General features: G+C 32.5%; 1 protein-coding gene across 1 annotated transcript in view; it reads right to left on the bottom strand.

Annotated features, from left to right (window-relative positions):
* The window catches only part of LOC118189644 (tachykinin-like peptides receptor 99D), a 386,548-nt gene that overhangs the window by 11,649 nt on the left and 350,436 nt on the right, over positions 1-24,463 (bottom strand). The window contains exon 4 of the mRNA XM_085827305.1: positions 704-900. Coding sequence (XP_085683431.1) covers positions 704-900 — 197 coding nt within the window. The remainder of the gene's footprint in view (positions 1-703; positions 901-24,463) is intronic.

Raw genomic sequence — 24,463 nt, 5'->3', positions numbered from 1 at the left:
AATTCTGTGGTTATGTACGTACACGAAATATATGCATGCAGACACATACAGAATTCTAAAAGTTCAGTTCCATAACTAGATTTTTTTTTAATTACATAGCTCAGAAATATAAAAACTATAGCTGAAGTGAAACACAGAACATAAACAAACACTGAGAAGTGTTGAAAGCTGTAATTACTATTATATCAAAGCAAAACGCTATTAAAAGAAAACATCTCAAATGCTGCAAAGCAAAATGATTTAATAAAGCTAGTCAGGTTCAAAAGAAAAAATAGAATAAAATAAATATCGAACTAAAATAAAAATATTACCTGCTATGACTTTTAGCATGAGCCAATATCGAAACAACTTTCATAAAATAATAAAAACTATAATAGCAGGTTTCTAAGCTTTACAGCATTACTTTATATGATAAACCCCTTTAGAAAGAAATGCTGGTTCGAAAATGGCTAACCTATGTTAACGCAGTAAATGAGAGGGATGGCAGTATGATTGTAAAAAAAAAGAAAAAAGAAAAAAAAAAAAAAAAAAATTAGCAACGAAAGAACATGTGAGGCTGAAAACAAAGAAGAAAGCATTTCTTAATTCAGGTGTAATTTATATCAAAATTTCAATTTTATTCTTCATTTATTATTGATTCAATACATAAAGATAATTTATATCTGAAAAATCATTAAAATATATTTCTATATTTATAACATACCTGCTGTTCATCCAACAGTATATTATAGGATTATACATTGAATTGGACATAGCCAGCCAGTATATAGAAAGGTAAGTATGCTGCACGTGAGAGAATCTGATAATCCATGGAATGTGATGAGCCAGAAGGAAATAGACATGATATGGCAACCAGCAAACAGCGAAGATCACAACGACAACTATCATCATCTTTACAATCTGAAAGAAAATACGAAGCCATTTTTGAAATATATCTTGAATTTTTAACATGATTCTTTATAATTACACATTAAGGAAAATGTTAAGATACCTAGCCTGTAAGTGAAATTAATTTGCGGTATTAATAGTGCAATATGAATTTTTTTTATTCATCAGAGATACGCAGAAGTAACTGAAATAAAAATAGTGCAAGACAACGTATCTAAATAACGGATCATACTGCTCAACCCTTTTTTCTTAGGATATCTGGTGTCTATTTATCAAGTTTCATCGCTCTAAATATAGCATTTTCTATAACACTCCATGCTAATTTACGTCTGTTCCCTATAGAAATTTATATGCTGTTTTTGCGATATGGAACCACAAAAACTAAAGCATATATATGCAACGTGTTTTAATCTGTTCAAAACTGCAGCTAAGACAATTGTTACGCTTAGGCAAACCTATAAAGATGATCATTTCTGATCACAAAATTGCAAACAAAGCGATGATGCTTTCTAATCACAAAGTTCTAGATTAAGAAATGGCGACATAGCCTATAAAGATTATTACGACTTGAACAGAAATAAGAAAAACATTGAGGTAATGCTAACGAGGATCGTAGAAAGATCATTCACCAGATTTCTAAAACAAATTGCGGAACTATATCGTACTTCTGTCTCACAAATCATTTGGCTCAGTCTTGATTTTTCTATTTCCATATGCCAAGAGAGCTCTCAAAAAGCAATTCAGAGGAATTACATACAGTAATGTAAATAAAGGTTAAAAAATGTGCTGCTTTATTTGAATAATATTCCATGTCTAAAGGTGCACAGCTTTTGCATTTTTCCAGCAATCGGCAAAATATTTGAGAAAGGTTTATCTATGCTGGTAAAGAACGCTTTAATATGAACTAAAACACATAAGTGTAGCATATATTATACTCACGTGCAGCTGAATTAGGAATATCTTATTAGCATAGACTTACTGCTCCTTTGATCTTAAAGATGAAACATTAATTTAAAACGTCTTTTAAATTTATGGTCGTGTTTCAGAAGTACGCATTAATAATAACCATCTACAAATTTTCATAAATCAATTAACAACAATGGTTGTTGTTGACGTGATTGCATATCCTTTTCAAGAGTACCCCAAATTGTCCAACCGTATTTAAGTGGAGATTTTTCGTTGGTCATTTCAGGAAAGAGAGTTCACGAAAAAACTCTTTGCACCAGGTGCTGGGCAACCCGAAGCTGTGCAAGATCTGTTGTCCTACTGATACACTGAGTTTCTGTTCGGATAGCAGAAAAGCATGAAACAAAGGAAGTAATTTCCCAGTATTTCTAAGTATATAATAAATGCAGTAAAGACGCTTGGTAGAGCTCCTGAACAATATTTAAAGTTCCTAAACAATGTCAAAAGAAAATACCGATGATAATGTTTAATTCTTCATTATTTTGGACAATTCCAAGCAGGGTGCCATCGCTTCGTGAAGCTGGCTTCGTATTCTTACCTCACCATTAGCTTAATGCTGTTTTAATCAGGATTATCTGGTCGGGGTCTGAATCCCAGAGAATGCATTGATGTTTGCAAATGTTTAATGTCTGTGCGTTAAGGAGGCATCCGAAATACATAGTCCGAAAGTCCTGTCAAGTGTTGGTGGTAGGGGAAGAGGCTTGGACGCCTTCAGTCGCCTTTAAAGTGTTCTCCGTCACACGTGGACGGAACTTAGAAGCTAGCAAAGCCTGGTGAATCCTAATATATACAATCGACAATGCACAATTACTGGGCTTGTTCAAACGTCTACCTGTACTAATTGGACTGGACCCTCACTTACATGGGTGACACAGACCCGTGCATATGACCTGACTTCTTTGGGGCTGACTATGTGCGATTATCACTTCTAAGATCCGGATCTTGTTTGCTTGATTGCTAATTTTTTCGAATATCCGTGTGTTTTCTCTCCTCGCACTGTTTATTTGGAATAAAAAAACTCCAAATTCTCAAACTGTTTCTGAAATTTTAAGACCCATGCGTCGAACACCTATTTTTATTTTGGATCGAAAGTGTTTAAATCGTTTTATGCAATGTGTTGTAGAGTTCCTCACTTCGTAATTCTAAGTTAATGTGGGAAGTGAAGAATCTAAGAACTGATAAGCGAATAATCGCTTGAGTTCGGTGACAAGAAACAACAAGATAGAAGGGTAACTAAATCTTTATTATTCCAATAAGATTTAACAAAACTCCGCCTGTGAGTGTACAAGCAAAGCCTGCACTTGGACTTGAACTTAAAAGACTAAGAATTAAACTAAAACTAAGATTAACTAAAGAAGTATAGCCGAAGCTATCAAGGTTCAAATCGAGTTGGCCCCTTAACTTACTTAATTCAAATCGAGTTACCCTTAACTTACGAAGCTTAGCAAGGGCCTGAGTACGGCCGAGCGTAATAACAGCTTTGAGAGAGAGAGTGGCCAAAAAGGCAGACGCGCGTAAATCAGAAACTCTGATTCTCTCTGACTCAGTAAGTAACTTTGTGGTTTAAATACCGCTCCTCCTCATTAAATATTCAGCAAGATTCCAAAACTACGTTCTGGCCGGAAGTAGTAAGTTGAAGTTAAGAATTTGACTGGAAAGGAACTTTAACTTAAAATTTAACTGTTAATAAAATTAACATAATCCTTACAGTGTTACTATAACAATTACTCAGACAGAGCTATACTTAATATACAGGGTGTTTCCGACAGCGACGGACAAATCCAGAAGGATAATAGTAGGCATCAACAGGATGAAAAATTGTCACAAAACATGAGGTTGCAAGAAACATTTAATGGGACAAAATCGCAAAACTATTATGAAGGGTGTGACGTCTTAGGGAGCCAATGGGGACAATAATAAGCAGAAAAACATTTATTTGATGTAAAGTAGAATTACAATGCATCACAGTTCAACTTCAGAAAGGATACGACGAGCCAGGTTTAAATTAATTGTTCCACGTTTCACTACCGGCACCGACGGACGAAGGATTGTCTGGACACGTTCAAATATACCCGGTGTGCTGCTGATGCCTGCTAGCAGTGGAGATCCGTGCAGTCAGATCCTTCATAGATTCCATAGGCGTCTGATATAAAAGGTTTCTTCTAGACCGCAGTGCTCTTCTAGTATAAAGCTTCCTTTTCCAAGCAGCACTCACGGTGGTGAGGGCTTGGAGAAGTAACCGCCCACATGATTGACACCGGCTAATCAACAATTACTGTCCTCTCTGGTCCCTGATTCGTTGGCAGGAGTTTTCCATTAGTAGACTTTCGATATCATAAACCACAAGCACATTCTGTCGCACTGATGACACATACATACCACTTTCATTTCATCAGTTCACATTTAAGTGTGCAATATACACTATCATTCACAGGCTTCGGCCGTTTCTTTATACATTTGCAGTTTATCCATTAGTTGTATCTCTTGAGGTTTTCCATGTAAAGTTTCTCGTAGCTAGGGGTCACCTTAATTACCGGTAATAGCATGATAGAATTCATGCTGACACCAGCCTAAAGATTAGTACCAAAGTATGAAATCAGTTCTAATCTTCGCATTTGTTCAGCCACACTCTTCGTCAGGTTCACTGTCCTCTCGACGTCTGTTTTTGCCACTCTAACTCACTAAAAGTGGTTTGTATTCTTATGTTATTTGGCAATTTTTCATTCTCCTGATATCTACTGCCATCCGTTTGAATTTGTAGGCCAAATTCGGAAACATCTTGTATATATTGAAATTTACATTTTTTGGGTACTTGAGTCAGGACAATCAATTATCTATATGAGTGAAATTATATTAGCAATGAAATTTATATTTATTTCTTTAAATTTTTATTCAAAGTATCAAGTGGAATGAAACATAGTTTCAGAACTCCGTAATTGTTCGGGTTTTGATATTTCAAATTATTACCTTTTGATAAGTCGATTTGAGGTATTGAAACTGAATAATTTATTTATATTCAGTTTTAAAAGCATTTTGAAAAACTTTTTGGCTTAAATTTACTTTTTCAAAACAAATGAAAAAAAAGTTTTTTGACTTTTAGTCCAACTTTGACATAAAATTTAATAGTTTCTCATGGTTTCAACTTAATTTTTCAAATCATTTAAAAATTCTTTTAAATTGCTTTATAATTTTTTTCCTAGATAGTGTAATCTTTTTCTTCTAAGTTTTAAGATTTATTTTGCACACACACACACACACATATATACATGTAATATATATATTACTGCAGCTTGTTTACATGAGTAGAAATGTGGCAATACGATATTTTCTTTATACTATCACTAATTCAATTGCCTTTCAGCGGGTAATTGCTTGAAAATAATCCCAATAATTCAAGGATATTCGCTCGCGCTTGCTATATTATATAAATATAGCATACACGCATTCATCTCATTCAGATCATAAAATATAGATAATCCTTAACATATACCAGTATGAAGGATATACGAGTGTAAATGTTTATAGCAGTATAAAGGTTATAAGGATTTGAAGCATTAATCAAAGGTCTGACGCTGTCTTTGCAAATGGTATTTACTTTAGTATCACGAAACTTACTGACAGACAGGTCCTATAGAGAGAGGTGGGGACATCCAGTCATCCAGTCAGGCTAAAAAAATAAGCCGTCATGATAGTCCTGACGGCTGGGAGTCATTACGCTGGATAGGTACACTGAGCGCCATGTTTTTGACATACATATCGCTAATGAAGGTCACTATCGTGAAGTAGTGATTCTTTCCCACGTGCATTTATTCCAAATCGTCGCTAGTGCAATGCTCACTTTCCTGGGTAATTAGAGCACCAAAACGCATCAGATTTGGATTGCAAAGAAGCTGCTGAAAACTAAGGATATCACTCAAACGAATTGGCTAACGTGCTTCCCTGATTTAAATTCCATAGAACATAAATACGGTACTTTGAGTAGATACGTTTCTTATGATCACATCCCCAAGGATCCCCTTACATTGCTCCCATGTGCTATAAAACACTCATTTGTTTCTATGCTCATCATCGATATCACATTAGTTATTAGCCATGCGATTTTTTGATTGAATTGTACGGCTAACAGGACGAGGACTGAAGACCTTTCTGTCTATAGAAATAAAAAACTTATTAGCACAACTAAGTTTTGTATTTCTTGCTACATAATTCCAGTGCACGCCATTGCTTATTTAAGTTTGATTTCATTTGCATAACAAAAGAGTTTCTGTAATGTACATGCCTCCCTGATGTGCCTAGCAATTTATCACAAATAATCAATTCTAGCAGGACCGCGTTTGCCATGTTTAACAGTTTGGGTACATTTAGCAAAATATGTTTGAAACAGTGACTGTCGAAAGTAATGGTATGTTGGCAATTTAATCGATATCTAATTTAAAAATGTTTTGCTCCTTTTCTGTATTACTCGCAAATTTCCTTTATTATATATAAAAAAGCCGAATGACATCAAAGGTTCGTCATTCGATTTTTATTAGAGTACAATTACTTTACAATACAAGTTCAATTTAATGATCTTTAAGAGTTCAGGAATTTGTACAAGTTTATTTTTAGCAAGTATTTGCGACGGCTCTTGATTTTAGACTGTTTCATTTCGGAATAATGATTTACCAAATGCAACGCGGATTATATAAACAAAGTTTAAACAAAATCCACTAGAAATGAGTTTAAAGGCCTCTTAGTTTCATTCTCTTGGAAGATAGCTGACAATATCACGGCATTTGTGTTATTGACAGATTTCATTAAATTTTTTACCACGCTCGCCTTTTAGACATTATTGATTGTTGACGAATGATTATTCATATACTTTTATCCATCTGTGCAAAAGTTGTACTTCTATGCACTGTAAGCTGGGTTCGATTAAATAAGTACAGCGTTATTCATAAGTCGTGAAATAATTGAAAATTACCAACAAATGAAATTATACCTTATGTAACACATATCAAATTTCAATGCATTTAAATGGAGGTAAACATATTAAGCATCTTTTTATACATTTCACAAACACTCAGTGGATTCGCCTTTGTTCATAAAGTAGATATTAACCCATCGCTGGGAGAAATTACGTGGACTAGCTAGCTGACGCTACATTTGAGTGAAAACTGTAATGACCACGTCTTTCAACAAAGCAGTTATCGGCTACTGAGCATAGAGATTATTACGGAGACCATTTTCAATGGTACATCAGCTAATGCTAGACAAAACGCACAGCACATTTGCGAAAATACTAAAATGAAAATTTACTGCCAAAATAGATAAGATGACCAAGACGAGGAGACGTCGCTTTAAATACGGTGTCATTCGAGCCCATATGATTTCTCTTGTGAAGGTTTGTCAACGATACTGTCTATGCGACTCTTTTCCCGTTGAATCTTCAGCAGCATCTCAGCCGTTCCATCGAAGCCGTGGCTGTGTATAATTGTAATATACTGGCACGTGTATAGGATGAAATGAGATATTTCATAGATATAGCAGCACAGTTCGACATTTTGTAGAATGGGTAGGAAAAATAAAACTTCTTAAATTTGTCTCAGTGGCTGCATAATAAAAGTTTCATATAGGTTGCGTAGATTATTTGTGATGAATATTTAAAATGCATTTTCGCAGCTATGAATAATCTTGCGTATTGCTTTATTCTGGATAGTTTTAAAAACATCATTTACATATTGTTTCACCACTCACTTCTTTTTATGATAGTACTTCAATTTCAGTTTCTGTTTGCTGCTATAATTGCATTTTGTGTCAGCTTATAATTTTGTTGCATATTTAAGTAGTAATTTTTAAAATTTACAATTAGCATTTCTCTTTGTCTATGCGCCATTCTTTTAGTTCGTTGTGAATTTAAAAACCATACTTTTTCTCATCTGAAGTAAAATATAATTACAGTAAAACGTACAAAAGACTTTTCCGACTTATTATTTTCAGTTTGTACGAGGTGCTAAAGAATGTGTCGTAAAAAACAAAAATATTTCCTAAACGAAGACACTACAACCCGTGTAAGGAGACAATTTATATAGCTAACTGTCGACTCAGTATTTAAAATCTCATGAAGCAGTTTTATGTTAATAATTTTGAGTATTAAGTGATATTCATAATTTCAGCAATAAGAGTTTCACTACCATTACATCTCATCCATTACATCAAGTTCATCAAAGTTCTTTTTTATTAATGAAACGGTTGATTTGTTTTCCTTTTAGCAAACTGTTTGAAGCAGTGTATAATGACTCCCACACGTAAAGATGGAGTTGTATAATAAACATCTAACAGGTGTTTATCAGTCAGGCTAGATTTAGTGTAATCCTGTAACATATCAGTTTACTGCACACCCAACAGGCTTGCAATTTGAGAAACAGGACACCGCACATCCTCGAAGAAAACGGGCATGATCCTGCTGTAAATCAAAACCACACCCTGATATTCTCTTCTGGTTGCAGGGCTTCCTGAGCAGCTCTAGGTTTATTAGTAACCCAAATTCTGAAATTGTGGGAATTGATGCAGTGAGCAGAAATGGGCTTTGCTGGTCCACAAATGTTGGACAACAAGTCATCATCTTCATCTATTTTATGAAAATGTCCCCACTGCATATGTTTTCCACATCACAACAGTCTAAGACGGCTCTGAATTTTGTATGGATAGCAGTGGAGGGTGCTGTGATCACTAGGGTATCTGATTTCCTCCCTTAACCTAATTTTTCCCGGTAGTTAATGAAAATTTAAGCACATACTGAAATATATTGTTACGAAATGTAAAGGCGTGGTGAGATAGCTTCACCGCAAAGCTGTTTTAGGGTTGCCATAAAATTGCAAAGGAAGGCAAGGTTGCTACATTTGGCATGAAATCGTCCGTTTGGCGACATTTGGCGACAAAATTGGCGATATACCATGGACGGTTGAAGAACCTTCTGGAACGAATTTTTACCGGTTTAGCCCAGAATGTTTCCAAACACAAGCCAAAAGCTATATAAACCCTGCTGGTCCGCAGTCAGGGAGTGTGCGTCTCTCATCGAGTGAGTGTGTCTCGTCTAGCGAGTCTATCCCTGCGGAAGCGATCGCGTTGACAGCCGGCCAGCGAGTGTCGAGTGGGTCGTCGAGTGTACCGAAAGAGTCTCGTAGAGCATCGCGGTTAGTGCCTCGTAGAGCGTCGCGGTTAGTGAATCGTCGAGAGAGCGTGTTGAGCTGCGGAAACGACTGAACCGAGAGTCAGGAGCTGTGCTCTATGTGTTGTCGAGTGCATCGCGAGTTGTAGCATGGAAAGTCTCGAGAGTACGTGGAGTTCTGAGAACGACCAAGCAGAGTCGGGAGCCGTACTCCGGAAAGCAGATTCGAGTGCTTTTCAGGAAGCTTGTCTCCACCGTTATTGCCTGACAGTGTGAAGGCTGTGTCGCTGATTGTTCCAGTGTGTTTATAGTAGTTCATAGACGACTGTAAAACGTGTTTTGGAGCTGTCCTGACAATATTGACTAATAAAGTGTGTTTCGATACTTCATTAAGTGTCGTCGATATTCACTCCAAATCTACGAACCCCGTACGAACGTGAGGGAAGAAAGTAACGTAACAACTGTCATTAGATGAAAGAAAAAAACGTAACAATACTTTTAATTGTTGCAATACATTAAGACTGCTGAAGGATAGCATCTAAGAAAGCGTATTTATCATTTATTTATTGGTCTTAAAAGTGTAAAATCTTTCAGAAGTTCCGGATTGAAATTAATTAATTTTCCGGGGACTTTTAAAGTAAAGAAAATGATCTCAGTGAGATCAAATTTTAAAACTTTAAAGTTCTATTTAATTAGGTTATTTAAAAGGATATATTTTTGGAAAAATATAAAACATTCAAATTCATTTTAATTTAAATAGATTTTATCATTGTTGTTATTGAAATAAGATATCCTACTATCGAAACTGCATTTATTCATATTGCGTTTTAGCCATTTTGTCAATGAAACGGAAAATACGTATGATAATATTTAAAATATAATTTTATTTATATGCACTTTTAAAAAATATCTTTCATTTAAATCACATTATGTTGAGCAACAAAAATTGTTTTTTTATGTAATTTGTTTGTAAATCCTTTTATTTTACTATTGAACATCTGTGTTTCACTATTACGTATTGTGATAAGGTGGCATAAAGGTTGTTTGTCTAGGATGAAGGATTTCAGAGTGCAATAAATTTCATCAGTGGTAAAATCATGTGCCTTTGTTAATGATTCCGGTTGCAGCCTTGAAGGTCACTCCAGGCGACGAAGAGGTAAAGAAGTCCTGTCATCAAGTTCAGGAGATGGACCCTTTGTTATGTATGTTGTACTGTCAAGATATGCAACTGTTAAGGTTGCATATCTTGACAGTATGGGACTTGGCATTTTATGAAAATTCATGTTATTGTTAAAACTTGAGTTAGAAGTTTATTTCAAACCTGTATTAAAATAAGGGGTTTGTGTAGCGGTTTCGGCCATTACACCACAGTATCTTCAATATCCCGCATTTTCTACTTGAATTTTGCCAGGTAAGGAGACGATTGCTTTTATCACTGTATACACCAGAAACGCGGAATACGAAGAGCAAGATATATTTTACATTTTTTAAAAAAATACTATGAGTTTACTCTCATGTCTGAAACTAAGTTAAAAAAGAATTCGTACTGGATTTGATGTGTACACGGGGATGAATGCACTAGTCCCTTAATGATAGAGTACTTCTAAAAGTCACAAAACCTCATTCTACCAATTTAAATCTGATGATAAGTTACCATCCATCATTTTAGTTCGGGAAGTAGGTAAGAAAAGCAAGAAGATTTAAGAAACAAGATATTCTTTTAAATAGCATGTGATCTCGCTCAAGTTGAATACACGATCTTTGGAATGCAAGGTCGATGCACTAAACCGTAAACACATAGATGAAACTAATTCCTTACAGATTCCGTCAAAACTAAAAAAAATTGCTTTTTGTTCCATATAATAAATTGAAAAAGTTTCTTTGAAACATTTTAAAGGCAAGTAAGTTCTCACATAAAGTAATAGAGAAAAATTAAAATTATAGTCTAAAAGAAATTTCAATCTGTTTCTGATCTTTCAATATTTTTCATTTGGAAAAAAATAAGTAGACAATAAATAAATCATTCATTTTGCATATCCTTTATTAAGGTTATAAGTGTTAATTTATTATTTATGAATATGAAATTTTATTATGTTAATGAATTTTGTTAATTTATATTATTAAATTTAATTATGTTAATGAAGTTTGTTAATTTATAATATGAAATTTAATTATGTTAATTTATGTTATGAACTTAATTACGTTAATTTATGTTCTGAACTTTAATATGTGAGAAAAAGTATAATCTGCATTTGGATGTCAGAGTGAAAGCAAATTGTATTCGTATATATGTAACAAAAACGAAGAGCAGCGAAATAAAAATGACAGACTAAAGTGTTTGATAATATGACAGTTTTTCACTAGCTTCAATAAGAGAAGAGAAAGTAAAAATAATGATGCTGCAAATCTAACGACATTTTGATACTCAAAATTATCTTAAGAAACAAACAATTTTATGCATCTCATAAAATTTGTTTGATACTCAAAATTATCTTAAGAAACAAGCAATTTTTATACATCTCATAAACTTTGATATATGGTTTATTTCTCAGTTTATGGTTTTCATCAGTGTAATTTTTCTAAGCGTTTTCATAGCCGCAGTAATTGTTTAAAACCGAAAACTAACTATTTCCGTTATATATAAACTACTGTTAAGTAAAAAATATATCTCCACTTTAGGAATATTATTAGAACTATTAGGAATATTATTAGGTTACAATGTTTTCTTAAGAAAAATTTCAAAGGTTCAAGCCATTTGCTAATAAATTTTCAAGCATTGAATTACATTTCTATTTAATCTTTTTGGAAACGAATGAAACAAATCTGTGTATATACTTATTTTTTGTTTTTGAAGTCACACGTTTTTTGTGTAAATTATGTATGAAATATAAATATATCGACGCCAAATACATAAGCACTCAAATTCTGTCGGAATATTCACATATAGATCGGTGGTGAAGCTGCTCGGCTGACGGTTAGATGGAACAGAAACTGAGAATAAAATTGTTGAGGAGCATAAAAAAATTTAACATGATTGATGCCTTAATTTATGAAAGCTTAAAACTCGCCACATAAACGCATAATAGTAAAAAATAAAAGCGTTAGGGAAAAATCACAAAAGAATCAGTCACGCGTGATTATTGCGGATGGCTTTAGATGTCAGAATGAATTTTATCAGACTTATAATTTAAAATGTTTTACTCATGGATTTTGGACGCGTATCTTTATATTTTATAAAAATGCCTTGAAATCAACGTTAAAACGAAAATGGCCATTTTTTTATTATTATTTTCTAATGGCGGGCATTAGCCATTTTTAGGCTTTCTTTTGATGTAAAATCTTTGTTCACAAATGTTCAGTGAAAGGTGCATTAAGATATCTAGAAACCAGACTTTGTGAATTTCATTTCCCCTGCGTTGAAAGTGATGAGTTAATTTACCTCACTCTGTTTGAAACAAACGCATTTGGTTTTCCAAAATAAATATTACGAGCAAACTGATGGATTAGCCATGGGAAGCCCCCTCAGTCCCATCCTGGCTGATATCTACATGCATTATTATTATGCAAAATTGTTTGAAACTTTAAACTTCCCGATATGGTTTCGCTACGTAGACAATACTTTTATCCTGTTTGAAGGTAATAAAGATGATTTCAATAAATTTCTTTCAACAATGAATTCCATTGATCCTGCTATACAGTTCACTTTTGAACTTCAGAATTGCAATTCTCTTCCGTTTCTCGAAATTTTGGTCATACGTAACACATCTATCTTCAGTCCTGCGGTTTACCGTAAACCTTCATCGGTTTGCCTTCCACCATACTTCAAATTATGTCATCCGACTAATCAAAAATTATCGTCATTTTATTTCTATGTTTTCCGTGCTCTTCAAGTTTACTCCTCCAAACTATCCCTCGATGAAGAACTGAATTATTTAAAAGCAATAGCTATTGACAAGGGCTTTTAACCCAACATTTTTAATCAAGCAGTTAAAAAATGCTCATCTCAACCCACCAAAAGGCACACTCTTATTTTGAGAGATTATAAAATTCTGTTGTCATTCCCTTCTTTTCTTCAATTAACTATAACGTTGCACGCATTTTACAGAAATTTAACTTTCGGGTCGTTTATTCTCCTACCAATAAAATTCCGAGTTCCATACTCAAGGGCCCCATTACGGATGTGAATTCCTGGGGTATTTACAGGATTCCTTGCCAGTGTGGTTTAATTTGCATTGGCCAAATTAAGAGAGTCTTAAAATTTCGCCTTAAGGATCATGAGGCATATCTAAGGAAAAAAGATACGGAGAAGTCCTCTGTTGCCCAGCATTGTTGGTCCGAAAACCACACATAAATTTTTCTGCAGCCAAGATTGTTCAAAAAGCGTTTCCGATGGTGTTGGATTTTCTGGAGGCGTTTCACATTAAAAAATCTTTCATTTCTATTCAACGACCCTAATTCCAATCCATCTTTACCTTCAGCCTTTAAGGAAATTATGTTTTAGTTCTCTTTTCATCAATAGATGGCGCCAGTAGCTTAACTCCTGTGCAGCCATTCTTATCTTGTTCATTGACGCTTTAGCAGCTGAGGATGATGGTTCGGTAAAACCATAGAAACTAGTTCTGTGAAAACTTGCAAATATAACGCTTATTTTTGTTGTTTCACTTCTAAATTGATATATGTTCGGCGTGTTATTTTATCTTAATCATTGAACTAGAGCCCCGTATTTAAGTTCGTTAAAAGCAAAATGAAAGCTGAGTGTATTATAGTTTAGATTCATGAGTAATTTAGACAAAAGGGAAAAAAATAATTCTAGCACCCTTAAATAAAATGCGTTCATTGTTCTTATATAATGTCCAGTGCTCTGATACTAAGATGTTTTCCCTGAAAATTCACTTTTCTGCTAAGTGAACATAATTGTTATAGTTTACCGAAGCCCTCATTTTTTTTCATTTTGTAATAATTAGATATGATTATTATTCTGGCTTCCTATTCAGTGCGATCTCGGATAAGCGGAATTTCGCTTAAGCATAAAAAGGCCTATATTGTGTGTATTAAATCGAGACGCATCGGCTGATTTTAGAATTGACAGATTAACAATAGTAAAAGCAATCCCTTGTATTAACAAAACAATCTACTAACATAAACCGAAGACATAAGAAAGTAACCCAATAATATTTAAAAATTGTTTCATTTCCTAGAGATTGGATGGATTATGGACTGCATTTTTTGCTTCGCCATCATTTAAGTGTAACGTATTATGCTTTTGTTAATTCAATGTACAATATTTTCTTTTTCTATATATTTTTTTTTAATCTCGTGAAATCTTTTTGCATACGCCATAGCTAATCGTAATATATTAAAAGTAGTATAAACTACTATAACGAACATAAAATGTATATTGGAAAAAAAACTGTACAGGAATAAATTAAAATTGGATTGAATTTTCAATAATCATTTATCAGTTGGGGAAGTTTAATTCTGTGTTTCCACATCTATTGGAACAACAAGAAAATTAAATAATTTGGTAAAGACACAATGTCTACTAAGTTTAGGGACTGTTTACAAATGCTAAAAAACCTGACAAACAATAGTTCACAACATTTATTACTATGATATCTCAGCTTGCTTTCCCTAAAATAAAACATAAACATTTATTAACATAAAGTTCCTTGCAGACAGAATTTTCTTATCAGTTAACTATATGCTTTCGTTAATGAGAATTCGCTGTCGTGGATTCGAAATCTGAACAAAGAATAACAATAAAGCTATGCTGTAAAGGAGGAAAAAATAACAACGAGGATAACAGGAATATTGAGTAAAGCAATTAGAAATCAAGTAATAACAACATTCAGTGCATACTTGAAAAAAATATTTTGGGCAATTTAAAATAAACATAGGTATAACTTAAAATTAACACACATAATGATGAAAACATCGCTCACTGCGGTTTCGTGAAAATATTGTCAATATTGTCATAGTTATGTTAAGCAAAGTACAATGTTTACAATAAGCACAACAGAAGCTGTAGTGGGTTCTAGTGAAATTTATAATATGTGCTCGAAAGAAGAGATATGGCGCTTTGAACAGGTTTTTCCACTCTTCTGAGCTATTCATTATTCAAACTGTTATGCAAAGAGAGAATGATTTGGGCTTCCGAAAATCGAAATTTGTTGTTGTTATTCTAACAATGGGAAGTAATAGAAGAGTTTTACGTTGCTTCATCTTAAGTTTTAATGATCTGCGGATTTGTCTTATGTACGCATGATCCCACTCACAAGGAGTTTTATAAAGGCTTCATAACTGAAAGTTCAGAATTTCATCTTTTGAAAATAAGAATTTGCTTGTATTGACAGAATTAAAGATGCAAGTTTCGTTCTAGTCCATCATTTTCATCTTATAATAAGTCTTGTCGTCTTCGTGGTTCATTAACACGCTATCACAAAGTTCCATTTTCATCAGGCAATCTCAAAGGTAATTAATTATTTTAATAACTGAAAAGATTCAGGGAACGTCACCAGAGATTAAAACAATATTCGAACAGATCAGTTCTACGAAGGTATCAAGAAATGATATGAAGTTTCCAAGTGCTGTATTAAATTCCCAAAAGGTATTGTATTTATCAGAATATTATTCTTGGATTGTCTTATTAAATTTTCGGCTTTGTACGAACTGAAGCCTATAAGTCTGTAGAAAGTCAGTTTATATTCGGTAATTTTAGGAACCATTATTTCAAATGTTATGATATATTGATAAACTGAAAAATAACTTGAAACTGTGAGTACCAAATGTATAATGGCAAATAAAACATGGTAATGACACCTTCCACTCCCAAAAACATGAATAAATAAAAATATAAAAGTTAAATACATAAAAAAATAAATTAACTAATTAATAAAATAAACATGAATAAGGAATAAAATTAAAGAAAGAAAAAACTCAGCTTTCCAAAAGATAATTAAAAACAGAAGAGCAACTACTGTCAAATTGTGATATTCATAAGATAATTTTTTATAATTTAGCCAGTTGTACTCCTTTTCCTGTAATTACTTAAAGCGATGTCCTTTATATTTTTTTCATACTAGCGTATAGTATAGCTTAACTGGTGTTCACTTTTAAACTTCCCTGAAATACAAACTTAAATATATAATCATTTAATTTAGAATACAAAAGTATATTGTTTGAGCTGTAGATTCTTGTATGTTGTATCTTTTCTGTTCCTTATGATCTTTCTTTTTTATGTGCAATAAAACATATGACTTTTTAAAGTCGAAGGCTTCGCGTCAGAAAGACATGACCTTCCATTATGTCATGACAAATTGAGTACATAAATTATGTATACAAGTATTTGTCATTGTTACACGTAGAAAAAAAGATAGATTTGAAACACGCGCTTCTTTCTTTTAGAATATGACATGGACTAATTCAAGATTCAGCGAAGAAAATGAAAAACAAATGTGTTTCTTTAGAGAGTAAAATATAAAATTCTTTATAGCAACAGTTTCTTCTTATTTCTCTTTAGCCTCAGGGAGAAACGTGTGTTAAACTAAAAAAAAATCTGTCTTGAAATGAGCTTAGAATTTTCTAGATTTTTGTATCTGAAACAAATAGTCCAAACAGTTGCGGTGGAACAAACGGCTCAAGTTCTTTTTTATTATTATTAATAACGAAGTACTTTTCTTCTATCTCTATTTAAAACGTTTTCAAAAGAGTGAAAAGGAGAAAGAAAATGAAAAAAAATGAAAATAATTTGACTTTAGATTCATATGTGACATGGATAAGATTTAACGTTGATTTTAAAATGATGTGGTATACAATAAAAAAGGCAGAATTTTCATACGGCAAACGTAGGAATCTTCATATTTTTTTTAATGATATGATCTATTAGATGGCATAGATAGACGCCACTGCATTTTATGAACGGCGTTTATGCTTCTAGGTTTGAACTGTGACCGGATGTTATGTTTGTATTGTCACATCTATATAGATGGCTAAGTGTAAAAATAGTGGAGTCATCACTGCTTAAGGTGACTCATACACCTTAAAACCCTTAAGATCTTTGAATATGTGACTGTTGCAAGAACTGAGATATTTTATTTATTTTAAAAGCAATTACTTGCAACTTTTTACAGCTGACTACATAATATAGCTGCTTTGGGAACTAGTAATCAGAAAGTTTGTCTTAGCACAAATATTTTTATAATTTAATCTGATTTGTTACAAAATTTTTATGCGTACACGTCATGTTTCCACCTAGCGCGCATGATATTTTAAAAATGGCTAATGATACATACTTGAAATTTGATGCAATTCTTTATATAGGCACTATCGTCTAACTGAATCAAAAATCTGATAAATATTTTAATAATAAAAACACATTATGCACGAAAACATCATAGAAGTTTTTAATAAAATGCGTTTTTTAAACTCAACTCAAAATAAAATAAAAATTTAATATGAAATTCTTAGGATTTTTGGTTCACAGTAGTTTTTAAATATTATAAAAGCTATATATTAAATATGAAATTAAATTATGCAGCAGAATGCTTTAAATTGAGCGCGCAAGGTGGAAACATGACATGAAGGCATAAAATGTTTTGTCATGAAGTAGATTAAATTATAATTTTTGGCAACACAAACTTTCTGGTTACTAGTTCTGAAAGCATCTATATTATGTGGTCAGCTATAAAAATTTGGAAGTAATTGCTTTTAAAATAAATAAGTTAACCCAATTCTTGCAACAGTCACATATTCGAATATCTTAAGGGTTTTAAGGCGTATGAGTCCCTTAAACGAATGTTCTTATTTTAGAACGAAACCGTTGTAAATACCAGATTATCCAGATTTGAGTTCAAGACCATTTGTTCGCGCAGTTAGGCTGATTCTGTGTTTCAGATACAGAATCTTGCAAACAGCCGCCGATTAGGCATTTTTCGTGATTAGGATGTATTGTAATCATCCTAACCACGAGAAATGTCGAGAAATGTTTCAACGAAAATATACATTTTGACCGCTCGCGGTTGCACTTGAATTATGTTCTTGCATGACATCTGTACGTATGGACAGTATAAAGGACTCTTTTTCCGAAAACGGATTGTGAAATGGATTAAAAATGGATTCAGTTTCTTAGTGATGTCTCTACGTACGTCCATAATTTCGTATTCTAACACAAAAACGATCAAACTTAGCTATCTGACGGCAGCTAAGTTTGACAACAATAGTTTTACTTGTATTGCAATTTGAATTTGAGAAATGTTTCATGAAAATCGAAATTAAAGTAAAAAATATATTAAAATAAATTTTGTTGCCATCAATGAGAATATCAGTATATTTTACGTAATTCACTTCCCTACACTGCTAAAAATTTAACTGTTAGAATTTTAAAAATAGGCCGCACGGATGACAGTATCATTCTGAATTATATACATTTAAGAAACAGACTATCTCCCTTAAAATAATTTTATCATTTAGGTGCAGATCTAGCAAATTAATATGACGTGACTTAATTCTTCCCAATAATATTAATTCTTATCATAAACGTAACTCATAAAGTTAGAACTTTCACAGAAATTTACGCATATATACAGTTATACTCTTTACATACATACATATATACAGCTTAATTTTTAAAAAATTAGTTCATTAATTTTGCATAAATGATCACTCATGCTATCCTAACTCTGAGGGGAAACTAATTTCGAAAGTTCCTTTTATTTCTTTCTTTGATGCTAAGAATGTGACTGCAAACGTTCCTTTCCACTTACGCCTGAGAAAGCAGACAACATGCTTATCGCATTAAGTGGAAGTATCAGAACATGCTAGATACAGGAACGGATGAAAGGTGAACGCCATTGCACTCGAAATATTCGTCTTGCACTTCCAACGAAGGCTGAATAACATAGAAGAGTGTCTGAATAATAATTATACAAGGCTTCAAAGCACCTTAATCTCAGCATCGAAATGGCAAGTATAGTACGCATACTATAATAATTGTGCTAAGATGAGACTAAGAATGCGATTTTAGCGCATGTCTTTCAGTTTAAAACACTTTTTAGAATTTTACTTCAAAATTTTATTTAATTTTATTGTTTTTGAATTTTACTGAATTTACATTGATTAGCTTAAAGGGATTTTAATTTCATATTGCTATAGTTAGGCAATTGAAGGCGTTATACGAAAATAAGTACGCATATGGATTCAGATTTTTATAAAAGAATCGCTCGTATGAGTCCTTCTTTGGGAATTACAAGGAAATATGTCTACAGTATTATAGAACAAACTAAATAGTTCATTTGTCAGAGCACTAATATGAAAACATCCATTTTGATTTCTATTTACAGTGTCTTCTGATTCAAGCAAAACCTTTAAAAGGTATTAGCTAATTTCGCCTTAAAGTTACTTCGATAGTGCATTTGTATTGATACGAGGACATACAATTTCTGCCGTTTTGTAATTTTGCAAAATTGTTTAAATTTTAAAATGTCTGCTGCATATGTTTACCTAATCAAAACCAGGCATTTTCTAATAAATAAAAAAAAAGATTAAAACATTATATTGCAATGTTTGAAATAAAAATATCTTTTTTGATTAATGATATAATTCTGTATTTCCATTTAAAATAATTTTTCAGGCATTTCGTTAAAAATCCTTAAAAACTCTAGAAGCCTTAGAGGTGTCTGTTTATTACCAGGATTAATTCTTAACTACAAATAAATTTAAAATGATAAATAACAGAAAAACAACTATGGTCAAGGATTAAAAAAAGCAGAAACTTTTGAGTATGACAAATCCCTCATGGATTATTTATCTATAGTTATTTTAACTAATTAAATAAAAAGAACGAGAGGACTCTGTCGGTGTTCAGCGATTGGCAACTATATAACGCAGTTTAATTCGAAACACAGTGCATAACTCATTTATTCCCAAAAATGAAGTTATTCTGTCATAGATTCTGGTCCATGTTACGTGTAAGGGAACACAGGTAAAAGATCCGTGAATCCTTCATTACGTTAATAACGGATATCATAGTTAGGGTGAAAGGTTAGATTGATAGTAGCTGTGTTTGTAGTCATCTAGAATACAAAACAGTGTATTTGTTCTCATGTGTGTGTATGGTATACTGCGGATAAATCCAGAGGTAAGAAAAGTGCATAGAGTTTGTTCGTTTACATGCAGTCCAGGTGCAAGTGGATGCAATTGATTCAGAATTTGATACAGTATTTTGTTAAATTTTATTGGGAATTGTTATTTTATTTTGCCCATAGCTTCGCTTAATGAACAAATTACTGAGTCATTTTCTGATTCAGTTGCCATGGACACATGGTTTGAAAAATTATACCGCAATAGATCGTTTCTAAAATAACACGCAAATTTTAACTTCGCGTTATATTGATATTTATATTAAAATGGGAATTTTAACTATAATTTTCAAGTTTAATTTTTTAATCAATATGAAGGAGTTTAAAATTCATTTCAAAGTAAATTTGTTTAATGTAAAGCACAACATCTCATACTTCATTATATTTTTTAAAACTTTTCATTCGTTCTTAACTTTTCATATCTGGAGCTTCTAAGAGCTTTTCTAATCCTCTATCTTTAGTATAGAAATAATTTTCTTTCTGCTTTTATCGGAGCCGTTCACCTCCATATGAAGAAAGAATGCACAATTATTTGAATAATAAAATTTAATCAGGGTTCTTACACTTCAAGCTAATATGCCATTTTAAAGAGTTGTACATAAAATGTTGATGTAGGAAAGAAGTTAAAAATATAGCTATATGTGTTTTTTTTTTGCTTTCCTGCCTTTAGTTTTTTATTCGGCTTTTCCGCTTTTAATTTCATTCGAATCCTCCAGATTTTCCTTAAATGATGAAACAAATACAATCCCTGTTCAAAAGATTCCGTCAATAATCCTGTCATTTATGAAAATAAATTTTTAAGGGAAAACTATTTAGCTAATTTTTAGTTTAATAATGCGTGATATTTTCTTTGGGATTTTTCAAAACATAAAAGTAGGCAAAACGTATATGAAAAATGATAAATTACATTAAAATCTGCCAAAGTCATCTTTAACAATCTCAGAAAGTGACTCGTATAACGTAAACCACAGGTACTAACATCATCCAGTTAATGTAACCACTACCGCAAAGATATAAAACACAGGTGGTCGTTCTAGGATTGTATGGCATTGTATTTAAAAGGTATGAGTTCAAATAAAAATCTGACAAATATAGTTCAGTGCATGTTACATAATAATAAAGCTAGTAAATAAATTAAATAAAAAAGTTATGAAAAAGTTTATATAAAGCACTGGATAATTTTTATGAAAACAGTACTTAAAGGAATAAAAATTAAAACATTTTTCCAATTAATGCATGAAGATTATTCAGTTTTCCTTTTAGACAAAAAATGTAGACCCGTTTGGAAAGGAAAACACATTACTTTGTTAATCAGTGCCATACATCCAACTCAGATTGAACTTCAATAATTTGGATAATATTACTCGTATTCTTCTTTTCCTTCATTTAAATTGCTCAAACTGCGAGTGAGTAAAGCTCAGCGCCCAGCTTACATGCATTGCATTAATATGAAAATTAAATCTAGAATGCAGAAGATAATTAATCTGCCATAACCCTGGTTAGCTTTCATTTCATTGACAATTTTATTCCTCCGATATTCGAGGAAGTTCATTACGTGTTGTAATTATATTTTCTTGAAACATTTCATTATAGTTTCAATCATTTGATTATATGTGATGATTTTAATTCGGAATTTATGTAACAGAGTTCAAAACTTGTTTCTTCAATCGTTTCTCTAAAGAGATAGCATAATAAATCTATTTAACTATTAAAGTAACTAACTATTAAGGAGATTAAAACAGCGCTTTATTAAAATAAATTACTGACAAATTATTATTATTATTATTATTAATATCAGATGAACTATTATTGATTACTAAACAAAACCACATCGGCTTTGATAATGATTAATTTTTATTACTGTGAATATTCCATTACAACGACAGGTATTTAAACTCCAAATTTTTTAGATAAATTAAACCCACTTATGTTATAACGACTGTTAACCAATATCCATCCATATAAGATGCTAGGGCTCTTTATAACGAGGTTGATACAACATTTCATTTACGATTAGCTAAAATGTGTGATATGGAAAACTGTAGTTAAATTATTGAAATATCTTCTTGAAGTTTGTCTTTATGGGCTGAGACTCGTTTAAACTTAACAGTACGTAAAAAAAGACTATATTCAAAATACATCATATTCAATAACAAAGAAGGATCTACTTGCAACCTAAAATATTAAGCTGCCTGTTGGAGCTTCGAAACTATTGATTATCTTATAACTTGATCATGGTCAGTTATATATAATTTATTTAATTAACGTTTTTACTTCGTTGTACGAAGTAGAGGAAATACTGGATTCGCGAAATATTTTGGGTATCATATTTAAACGAATGTATTCATTGAATCCATTTCTACAATATTTTTTTCTTGACATCTGCACGTACGAACAATTTAAAGGACACGTTTTCCTAAAACGAATTGTAAAGCAGATTTAAAATGGATTAAAAAGAGATTTTTTTCTTGACATCTGTACACACATACGTGCAGATGATAGATAGATGCTAGAAATATACATATGTACTAAGTATGTATGATTTTGAATGCGCAGTCGAAGCCTGGAACTCTTAATAGCTTTCAGTATCTACCATAACTGTGGTTAAGGCATACAGATGAAGATAACGACTTGGATTTCTTTAAATCACCAATCTTTATTCTCACACATATCCAATCAATTTTGCAGACACTTATTAAATCATAATTAAATATGATAAATTTATGTGTAATGGTCTTTTAATTCTAAGACGTAGGCATTTGAGAACCAAAGCGGTGAGAGGGTGATAGAGCAGCCGTTAGGGAAGGAGAGAATAATGACGCAATTAACTCGCCAGCATTATTTATACTAAATCTCAGGTATAAGTACAGCTAGTCTGTGATTGTTATTACTTTGCTACATAACATAGAAGGTTCTGGAATATGGGAGAACAGATGAATCTAGGGGAGATCACCAAATCTAGAATGTTAATTTTGAGGTCGCCAATTATTTTAAAAGCAGCTTTCGTATTTTGTTATGTCTTAACCACAGCCATGACGGATATTGAAAATTACTTAGAGTTCCAGATTTCGACTGAGCATTCCAAATCATCACATTTATATATGTGTACTTTTAAATAACATGGTAGAGCACATGTAAAGCATAATTACTGCTTTATTTTACTAATAAGAAATGAATAAATGGAATAAAAAAGTAAATTAAGTAAAAATTAATATTGCAGGTGATATCAACATAATTATACTCAGTCCAAACAGTACAGAATTGTTGAACGATGACTAACTAACAGTTCTCAATAAACACATTCAAGGGCCCATCTGTCCTATTACATGGCTAACTATAGGCAATAGAGAAGTATCGTCCGCTTGTAACACAAACAACTTGAGCCTCCAAGAAAACCGTCTGTTTTCCCCCCAAGTCTTGTAGTCGTCTGTCACTCTGCGAGCTGAGCTAATGTCATCATGCCTTACTGAGTGCAAGTAGAACTAAATAGTGTCGAAGAATATACTCCCACATATATGTATAGCATAACTCAAAAATCTACTAGACTCAGGGTGTCGAAATTTTGTATAGGAGACTGCTATAACATATACTTGTGCACCTCCCTATTTTGGTTGCAATCAGCAGCACCAAATGTAGATACCCACTCTGTTACCTGGTCCCGTGAACTCCGCTTCTTTATTCTTTGGCAAATAGTGCTTTTTTGCTTTAAACTTGACTGTTATATTGTTCTTATGTTCCAGTTATGGCTTTTATGCCTTTAGTTAATGTACATGCAATAGCTGTAGAATTATCAACAAGTTAAATGTCTAAGTGGCGTTGGGTGTGTTGGTTATTTGTTTACATTTGGAATACTTAGGAATAGAGTGAATTAAGTCAGTTGGTGCAAAAAATTCGGTGTCTTTTTGCCGAGCGGGATAAAAAGTTAACTTTAGATTTTTATGCACAGAAAAGTTTGCCGCTGGCCGAATAGCTTGTTTTTGAGGAGAAACTTTGATTTTAGTCCCGAAAATCATTTTTAAACTATTTTTAACGGTATCTGATGTTTCAGGTTTTCCTGAATTTTACAGCTTTTAATGAAGATCTTTTGAGTTTTTATGTCTTTTTGTCTTGACACGAAATGAGAACTGAATTGATAGACTGAGAAGCACATTTCCAATAAAACTCAAGGAAATACGTTTAAATGAAATTCCGCTAAAAATTTGAATAATTTTTAGACCGTACAAGAAAGTCATGAGATGTCCACATCAGATTTTTTTACAATGTAATACCGAAACGTTTATTGGAGAAACCCGGTTTCTGTGCGCAATTAATAGGTCCAAATTTT

This window comes from Stegodyphus dumicola, chromosome 1, assembly GCF_044657685.1.
Source record: "Stegodyphus dumicola isolate Sdum_Otavi_A_Nest chromosome 1, ASM4465768v1".
NCBI lineage: Eukaryota > Metazoa > Arthropoda > Arachnida > Araneae > Eresidae > Stegodyphus > Stegodyphus dumicola.
This window is presented reverse-complemented; position numbering and strand designations above follow the sequence as displayed.